This window comes from Oryx dammah, unplaced genomic scaffold (genome assembly GCF_014754425.2).
Source record: "Oryx dammah isolate SB20612 unplaced genomic scaffold, SCBI_Odam_1.1 HiC_scaffold_11227, whole genome shotgun sequence".
Classification (NCBI taxonomy): Eukaryota; Metazoa; Chordata; class Mammalia; order Artiodactyla; family Bovidae; genus Oryx; species Oryx dammah.
Genome location: NW_024080620.1, coordinates 1,529,075 through 1,539,366, shown reverse-complemented (window position 1 = coordinate 1,539,366; position 10,292 = coordinate 1,529,075). Strand labels below are relative to the sequence as shown.

Here is a 10,292-nt window from a genome sequence, read left to right as displayed (position 1 = left end):
AGAACCAGATAATACTGAAGATAATTGCTATGCCTGGTTAGAGTTTAAGAGCAATTTCCTGAGACACCACTTGTAAAAGTGAAAGAACATACATTGGAATGAGTGCTGGTCAGCTATACAGTAAAAGAAAATAAGGAACTGTTGCATGCAGTCTGCTTTCCAATATTAGTTTAAATAATAACTGTATTATACCTGATGATCCCACAGAACTTTTAATACTGTCAATTTACTGTGTGGAGTCACAATCTCGTTTTAAACTTTCCAGGCACATAGAAAAATCCAATCAATCATTGTCCAATTTCAAACAATTTATTTACATATGTGATCAGTACTTTATCACCTAAAAGTGGGAGTTATTATTAAAATATAAAGCAGGATTTGGATTTCTTCTGGAAATCAAATGACATTTTTTTTTTAATATAAAAAGAACCATTAGTATACAGGACATTTTAAAATAACCCTGAGAACTGCAATATTATTTTATATTTTCATTTAAAGAAACTCATTAAATTTTAAGTTTGAAGATTTAATATATAATTCAATTTTAGAATAGACTCATACGTTTGATAAGGAATATCTGAACCTAAGAAAAATTTTAGCTTGAGTTAAACCAGTGATAGTGATGTTTAATCTCACCTTAGAAAACTATTGTTAATTCGTGTTCACATTCTTTACACTATGTAAACTTATCCCTGCCTTTAAACTAATGAGATTTGCTTCTTATGAAACTGGCCAAAACCAAAAGAGGGACTGAGAAAACCTTCGGCAAATTAAAAAACCAACTAATTTAGGCCATTCTTTGGGTTTAAAAAAAGAATCCATTTCTTCTCCATTTATCTTTAACTTACTTACTTTTCATAAATTATCAGCTTCAGTTATTTGGTTTGGCAATCAATGCACAGAGAGGAAAAGTGAAAAACCATTTTAAAGATAAATCTAGACTTTAAAAGAAATCAAGATATTTGATACAGAGGAAATCTTATCCTGGTAGGTGTGTTTTTCTAGCTTAAAGAAATGAAAATGCAGAGAGTTTTTTTCTTATCTAAATCTTTATTAGAAGAAAAAAAACAGATTTAAAACAATGAGTAACAACATAGTAAATATTAAACACTTCAGTTATCAAAGCTATTTAGACAATAGGTCCCTAATATTTCTGCACAGCAGAAGCACACTGGTTACAGAGCTCAGACTGTCATGTGCTCATGTGAGTTCGTTTTTGGCATAAAAGAATATCCAAAGTCACAGTTAAATATGATAGTAGATAAACTGCTAGTAACTTACACAGTTGATTCTCAAAGCTTTCACAACTTATCACTGTGTGTTGACATTCCCTTAGGGTGATTGTTTTATGGACTCTTTCTATAACACCAAGTAACAAACTGAATTCATTTTCTTTCAAGTTAGCAGTACTAATAAAATTATTTAAAACTGAATTAGAAATTATGTTCCTGTTCATATTAGTACAATAAAAAAGTATAGTAAGTAAACTGATTAGTTCATATCAAAAGTTAGAGAATGGAAATAACATACTTAGTACACTCATGGACAATAAATCAATTGAAAATGGAACTTTTCAGTACACGATATCTGTGAGCACCCTTTCCAAGGGGGTAAAGTTTCCCTTTGTGATTTCTTAAAGTTTCCCTTTCCAATCTGTGTAAAACACTGATAAATGTAGTCTTATACCTATTTTATTTTCAAAGATCTATCATAGAAAAGATTACATTTTAAATTCACTTTTAGTAAAAAAAAAAAAGGCAAACAAACCCAACAAGTGTCCTTTCAGGTTTTTTTCTTGCGTGTAGTACACATTCATGAACGTCCACTAGGCGCAAGGGAAATTGTTTATGCTGCAAAATGTAGTCTATATAGTGAGACTATCAAACATAGTGAAATGACAAATGGTTTCCAACCAGTAAGAGGAAAACAAATGCAAGAAGACTTGTTTTAATCACTAAACATTGCAGATTTTTTTTTTTAAACAATGTTTGTAAACTTGCCCACAAAAGCTGGGTGATATTAAACAGCCAGTAAGGCACTTTGTCAGAGAGGACGAAGTAGTAAAGGCTGGATGACTGACAGTTTGTTTAATAGCAAACAGTCTATACTTAGAGCAAAATCTGGAGTGGAGTGCTCCTTTTACCGATTTACTGTCAAATGGGAGTGGGGAAAACTTTAAAATCTTCTCTTTCACTTTGCTTACCAATTTTCCCTGCAGAAGTGTTTTAGTTGTAATTTAAAAAATATATTAGGAGCTATTAGTTTAAATAATGTATCATTTTCAATCTAATATTAAAAACAATATTAACATATTCACTAGCATTTTCAAAACATCCAAGCCATTCTCTTTAAAAATGAATTACCAAACAGAAGATCTTAGTATAAAAAATGTTTCATGTTATTAACAATTCCCTTGCAACTTCTGATGGCTTCACATATTACAATAAAAGCTTTGGTATAAAACATGCAAATCAAAGCCAACAAGGTGGTGAATACAGGGTTCCGCACTCAGAGTGTGTATGGGAGAAGTGCAGCACAGACGCAGGAGATGAGCAAAGGTGACGCCGCTGCAGGATGGCCCGAGTTTGCACTTCTACTGCTTCTTGGTTTCTACATTTCGCTTGTTCATAATCTTCATCAGAGACTGACTCATGTAATAGGGTTTTTCGGCAGAACCATCGTTTCTTTCTAAATCTTCCACTAGGAGGAAGAATGGCACAGGGTAAATATCAAAGCACAAGTGTAAGAGAAGTAACATCGCCATCTGCTGTATACTTGCTTCACAGCAGTTCAAAATGTTATTTAAAAAAACAGCATAGTTTAGCATCAATGTTACTGTAAACATAACTATGAGAAAACAATCAGCCCTTGTTATTATGTCAGTAAGATAGTATCTCATTCTGTGTACCAGGTCTGATTCTGCCAATAGCACCTGCCTCTCAGCTGCACAATTGAGAAAACAAGTTTTCTCTTCTTTTAGAGAGCAAACGTAATTATACAAAAATCAAGAGATATATGAGGAATTTTTAAATTCACCTTCACTTTCCTAAAACGTATTATGTATTGAATTTGCCTTCTAACTTACTGTATTAATTCAAAATTGCTTTTGTGTTTCAAGCAACAATTTAAGCAGTCTAGTTTTCTAAAAAGATTTGTAAATTTTCAGTATATTTCAAGTCCTTGAACTGCAAATTTTGAGACATATTGCATCATTTTCTCCATTTTTTCACTGTTATTTAATTTCTTTCTAAGTGGCTTCCAAAGCTTTCTCAAGAACAACACCCATTTTTCTCTAAATATTTCAATTACACAAAGGTAATTAATGAAAAATACTTTTCTAACTAGATTAAGCACATAATATGGGTTAAAACTTTTCTGCTTAGAGCTTTCTAATTATTAAAAAATTATTAAGAAATACTGAACCAAACACAACATTCCTTTTCCTATGATTTTGCACCCAAGAGTTATATTCTTATAGTCAAGTTTAGAATGTATCTCCATACTGTTCAATGAATACTTTTTTACTGTGGCGAGTCTTCTGGTCTAATCAGCAGTTTTAATGTTAAGCATTTAATACATGGGTCCCATCTAGTACCAAGAATCTAAAAATAGAAGTTATGACTGCTAGCAATCTCCAAATGAATCTCCTTTGTCTTTCATAATTTTCTAATTCCTAGAATAGCCAAGAATATAAGTAGAAAATAAGCAACTAATTTCCCACACGTTGATTTATGTTTTATTTATTTCTCAACTTTTATGTGCATCAGAATCACTAGAGAACTTTTTAATAATTCACAAGCTGCCCCACACAAAAATACTTACATCAGAGTCTCTTGGGGTGGGGAGCACAGGTAGCAATATTTATAACAGATTCTCAGAGTGATTCTGATACATACACAGAAAATTAAAAATTGTTTTGTTTCATCATTATGAATTTTTCAACTACTCCTAAAAGGGGACTTATTCCTTATAATTTTCAGCACTTAAGATAGAGGTAACTATTTGACTAGATTTTTGTTGTGAACCTTGTATTTCTTTTTAATTTTAAATTGGAGTATAGCCAATTAACAATGTTGTGATAGTTTTATGCACACAGATGAGGGACTCAGCATACATATACATGTATCCATTCTCCCCCAAACTCCCCTCTCATCCAGGTATATTATTGAATAAAATAATAATAACAACTATCTAGAAATATAGGTTGTCACTCTTCTCTGAATTATACTTCAAGGAGCATGAGAGTGAAGAAGGCTTTTGCCAAGATATGAAGCCAAATGATGCTTTTGATTACAATCATAAAAGAAAGTAAGCCAAGAATAAGATGGGGGCCATATAAGGACCAATATTTTGAAACTCTCCCTTATTCATTTGCTTCTTGTTATTAAGCTGGTAGAAAGTCAGTGACCCCACATTTCAGGGTTGTTAAATAAATTACTAGTCATGTTAATTTATAACACAGTTTTACATTTCTAACTCTCTTCTTGAATACATGGATTATATCCAGATCATACTCCTTTTTGTCAAGACATAAATAATCCTTATACACAAACTTAGTGTAAAAGCCAAAAGGACACTGTTGACCCAGTACTCCTTTGGGGTACATTTTCACACTGTTCGCCATATCTTATGCTCTTGTACACAGGAGATGGATAGACAAGGTATGTGGGTGTCTGATTCATGCTTTGCTCCACCATGGAAAAGACTAAGGCATGGCTGACAGAACCTGGTTTGTTGGTCTGGTCAGCAGCGGTGGAAGAATACCTTCCCTCCTGAACCCTTCAGGAAGAGATCTCCTAATCCACAGTATGCCCCTTGTAAAGGTACCAGCTGAGGTACCTATGGAGGGCTAATGTATCCTTAGGGTAAAATCTGAAGTCTTACTTATCTTTTCTCTTTTTTCACTGAAAGTTAAGCTAAAATTAAACCTTTTATAGAACAAACCCACATGATCTCTTTAATCTAGAAAAACAGGCATGCTCATAAAAGATTTAATCACTCTTCTGAAACACATCTATACCCATTTCTTATATGGTGGGCATAAAGATTAATCTCTATTTGGGTTATAGACAAAGGGTGCGAGTTATGTGGCCATCTCAGTTCTGCTCAGAATATTTTCATGGTGGCCTCAGGTTCATATTATTAAAAATGATATTCCAGAACTCAGATTCAACTTTAATTTCATGACAACAAAATGGCCTATGAAGGCTCCATGGTAATTTTTACCTAGTAATGCTCTCTGTGGAACCTGTATAACCTTAGCATCTATATGTTCATTATGGTCTTGAATCACTTACTGAAATATATTTCCCAGGGAACCATTAATATAAGTTTAATCACAGTTTAGGATGTTGTCCACTTGCTTTAACAGTATAAATATAACCATAGCACCACATTTACAAATTTAGTACCATATGCTGGTTAACTATAAATCAACCTGTTTATGGCTAATTGATTAGACATTTATAGTGCTTTCAAAAATTTCCTGAATATCTTTTACAAATATACATTTGTAAAAAGAAAGGTCATCAAAGTGCTGCAATGGAAAACAGCATGCCAAGTTATAAAAGTTTGGAAACACTTTCAGCTATAGACTTTAAGAAAACATGTGACGTTTACAGCTTGCTCCTCAGCTGGAACCACAGTCTATAAAGTATCCTAGTTCACAGAGGCTACTGTCATCAACTGCCTGATACCTCAGACGGTACCAGGTTCTTGCTTTTCAGGAATAGGTACTGAAATTTCACATTACTTAAAAGCATCATTTTCCAATACAAATGACCTAATTTACAAAACTTCTACTTAAAAGTGAATGGCACTGTTTGAAGCTTTTCTACTTTTTCTGCTTCTGGGGAACTAGTTGCTTCTTGTTCAGAATTCCGTGCAGGGTAGGGGTTATGAAGTAGGGTTTTTCTGTTGATCCATCATTTCTTTCCAGATCTTCACCTGTATATGCAGCAGCCAAAGCAGGCAAAAGCAGCAAGCAGCAGCAGAATAATTATATGCATTTTTAGAATTTGGAGAGTTGAACAGGGAAAAACCAGAGAAAGCAGTGTTAGAAAGTCAAATATAAGACAAATTAGTGCAGTTAAGTAGCCAATGCTAGTCAAAGTTAGAAGCTTCAACTTCTGCCAGGAAGCACTAAAACTTTGTAAATCCCACCCACTCCCAAAGAGGTTTATTTTGATAATTTAAAGGTTAATAAGATCTTTAATGTACTTTCAAAGGTGTTATCTTTAAATTCTGCAACTGTTCAGTTCATAAAGGTAAACTGCCCTATCCTCTGAGATGAAGCTGAATAAAAAGTGTGGCATGATACATGTAGAGAATACTTGAATTTCAGAGTTCAAAGTTGCTCTTAATGGTAATTCACACCCTAATGTTACAGATGAAGAAACTGAGACCCAGGGATGTGAAATGATTCTCCTAAAGTTGAAAGCTCTGGGGCAATCAGGATGAGGTGAGGACCCAGTTTCCAGACACCTACTTCAGATCTCATGCTGCTAACTAAAAGGTGCCTTGTCCTAAGTCCTTGCAGTTTGCCTCAGATTACATTCAAAAACTAATGCAATGTCTTATGACTTTTGTAATATATGAGTTTATATTCCTGCTTTGCTTAAGCTAATAGTAAGATGATGGGTATTCACTGAGCACACATCTGCTGGGTGGTTGGGGGAAAGGATCAGAATGATGCTGAGAAGCAAGGAGAAGTTTACATAGAATTAAATATCTTGCAGATACATATAATTCACAATTGATAATATCTCAATAAATATATAAATGCAACTTGATTCTGTTTTTACTAGTATATTAAAATATTATATTATTTTTAGCCTTTATTTATTATGAAATAAAGGATAATAAATATTATATAAAACCATATAGCATAATCACTTAGAATATATCTAAGTTATTTTTCACCATACTCTCTAAGGAATGGTTGGATTATTGGTTTATCCGATTTTTACAGTGGACCTCACAGTGACTTTCCTCAGCTACAAAATGAAAAGCTAAGGAGGAAACATCATAGATGCTGAACATTTTTGTTCTTTTTTCCTTAATCATATTTCTATATCACATATTTTTATATCATTATTACTTTTGAGGAATGGGTAGGAACTACAGTATCAATCACATAATAATGATAATAATCATCTACAAGTATTGTTTTCTCCTATCTTGGGGTCAGAATTCTCATTTCTTTGTAATGTTGAAAGGATGCTACGTTACTATAAAATAGAGTATTTGCAAGTGGTTCGCATTTTTAAACATACCAGTTTTCTGGCAGTCAAGATAATAGGTATAAAGAGGTATGCAGAAACAACAACAAAAGGTACAGTTCCACACAATCAGAATTTGGTTTGGAATATCATTTAAGGAGAATATTTTCCAAAGTTAGATGTTGCTCAAAGTAACAGCTGGAGAGGGAAGAGAAACAGTTTAGTTTCTCTTGTTCTTTATTATCAATGACAAGAATATTGAAGAAAAAAAAAGTTCACGTTCAACACATGATGTTTTGAACAAGGCTGAAATTATACCTGATTTTTAAGAACTTGGTAATATAGATGAGTAGAATATAGTAATATTGACAAGTGCCAAACATTTCTTCATTCTCAAATTTAGAATCCACTGTCAAAATTAATATCCACAAGACTTGCCAAAGCTTCCAAAGACTGGAAACTGGTAGGTTCTAGACATTTCCTCGGATACATTTTGAGAAAACTTTTCAGTTACAAAAATGGGGAAGATCCCAGTGGGCTCTCCCAGTTTGACTCCCATAATTAGCATTTGAGATGAAAGCTTTCTGAACACTTGAACGCTCTGTCTCTTCTATGTCTTGAGCTACCTTATTCCCGTGTTCCTTCTTCCATCTCACACCTGGGCTGAAGTTTGTTCATGTGGTATTTTGCATATGGCTTTTCCTGACAAACCACTGGGGCGCTGGGGAAGGTCAGACATTCCCGTTCCATGTACAGCCGAAGGGAGAGCTTTGTGCACAAAGGTCTCCCGATTTCTTTGTCCAGTCATTGAAAATGGATTTGTAAATTTTCAGAAAGGAAAAAGAGATCCAACCATTTTCTAGAAGATTTTTTCCTTCAATATAACTCCCTATGAAATATATGTATGTGTGTGTGTGTGTGTGTGCTTAGCCGCTCAGTTGTGTCTGACGCCTTATGGCACCATGGACTGTAGGCTTCTCTGTCCATGGGATTCTCCAGGCAAAAATACTAGAGTGGGTTGCCATGCCCTACTCCAGGGGATCTTCCCAACTCAGGGATTGAACCCAGGTGTCCCGCATTCCAGGTGGTACACACACTCACACACACATACACACATTATCTCCTATCCTGACCCCAGCATGCAGTTATACCAAAAAAACCCACTAAACTGTTCATTTTATACAGGTGGATCACTCAGTAATGCACTGTAATAGAATGTTTTCTCTGCTTCTCTTAAAAGCAATGTGCCAGAGAAATAATCTCTCAGAGGGTATTAGCTGTAGGGATAACAAGCTCTGTTCTTTCATCTGTTGACCTTACTTTATCTAGGCTGAAGATGACAACAGATCAAGCTCCTGATGGGCACTAGGTTCCCCAGGGCTTTTAAGATGAGGTACTAATAGGAAACATACCCGTTCTGTGTTTGTGAGTAGCACATGCTCCATAGAGGCACAGTGCAGAAGTCAGTGATGAAAGCCCTAATGAAATATTTTAACGATCAGCATCAGAGTTCATCTAAACATTTCCAAGACAGGCCTCTCTATTAATCCTATCTAACTGTCATTGTGTTACCTAGTGTGAATTGGCTCTATGTATCTTTGAAATCGTTGCCAGCTTGGCTTTATCAGAAACTATAATGGCTCTCCTCAGGAGTTCCCAAAGCCCAGCCTCAAAGCCCAGTTAAGTCTTCAGGTGTTAACGAAGCATAACAGAAGCCAATCATTACTACAAATTTGAACACATTTTCAGAAATTAAAAAATAATTTCATGCTAACACCATGCCATGATGCCTGACTCTCCTGTGCTTTGCAAATATCATCTCTCAGCTGTTAAATTTTAAAAAGAATCTACTAGACAGTGTCTCTTTCCAAATAAACACTGTTTTGCAGTTGCAGCCAGGTCATAGCAAATCCACAGCCAGCTAAAGACATGGGTGTAAACCTTTTCATCTTTTGGTTATCCACTGAAGAGGGAAAACACATATACTGAAAACTTACAGAAGCAGATGAAAATTGTTTCAATACACATTGCATAGACGCTGAAGAATCCATGTGCAATTATGTAAGATCCAACAATCACTGTCTGTAAATGAGTAGAGAAAAGAATGAAGATGTGGTAAATTTGTCCAAAAGAACAATAATGCAGTTTTAAATGAAATCATGATAAGGAAGCTTTGAAGTACTCTTTGATGGAAAAGATTTCAATATAGAAATGTAAAAGATTCAATGATAATTCTTTTGAGTGTATTCGAACTGAAATTTAAACAAAATGTACTAGATGGTCTGCCAATTTTCTTTTCACTAGCCCTAATGCCTACCAAAAGCATCCCAGATCTAGGATCCTGCATACTGAGGCAGTAAAGCACAGAGTTTTTTTGTTTTGTTTCATTTTTTCATGGAATAATCCTATTCTTTTTAAAATATTCATTTATTTTTGGCTGTGCTATGTCTTCATTGCTGCATGTGGGCTTTCTCTAGTTGTGGCAAGTGGGGGCTACTCTCTAGCTGTAGTGGGGCTTCTCACTGGGGTGGCTTCTCTTCTTGCAGAGCACAGGTTTTAGAGGCATGAGCTTCTATAGTTGTGGCTCACGGGCTTGGTTGCCCCATGGCATGTGGAATCTTTTCAGATCAGGGACTGAACCCGTGTCTCCTGCATTGGCAGGAAGATTTTTTTTTTTTTAACCACTGAGCCACCAGGGAGGCCCAACAGGTAGACTCTTAACTACTGGACCACCGGGGAAGTCCAGAGCATAGGAGTTAAAAGCACACACTGCCTAGGTTTAATCACAGTTCAGGCACTCATTCAACAAGTCACTTCATCTCTCTGTGCTTCCTATGGAAGATTGTTGGTGGGGAAGCAGAGAATGTAACAATGGTGTTTATGACACATGGATTGAGTGAGTTATTAATAATATACTGTAAAAGATCCCACAGGGTTCCTTCCAGGTCCTCTCCAGTTGCCATATCTATCTCCCAGTTGTTGGGAATGTAGGCAGGCAGCTGATGACTCAGCTGTTTTGTTCCACAGGACTTGCTTTTGCAGGGAACTGCCTCACTCAAGGTTACACCGTCA

The 10,292-nt window shown here is 35.2% G+C and overlaps 1 protein-coding gene across 1 annotated transcript in view; it reads right to left on the bottom strand.

The window, feature by feature from the left end:
* Nucleotides 1-953: 953 nt before the first annotated feature.
* LOC120861081 (choline transporter-like protein 5) overlaps nucleotides 954-10,292 on the bottom strand; it is a 123,550-nt gene continuing 114,211 nt past the window's right edge. The window contains exons 19-20 of the mRNA XM_040236745.1: nucleotides 9,218-9,302; nucleotides 954-2,700 (exon numbers count right to left, since the gene is read on the bottom strand). Coding sequence (XP_040092679.1) covers nucleotides 2,594-2,700; nucleotides 9,218-9,302 — 192 coding nt within the window. The 3' untranslated portion in view covers nucleotides 954-2,593. The remainder of the gene's footprint in view (nucleotides 2,701-9,217; nucleotides 9,303-10,292) is intronic.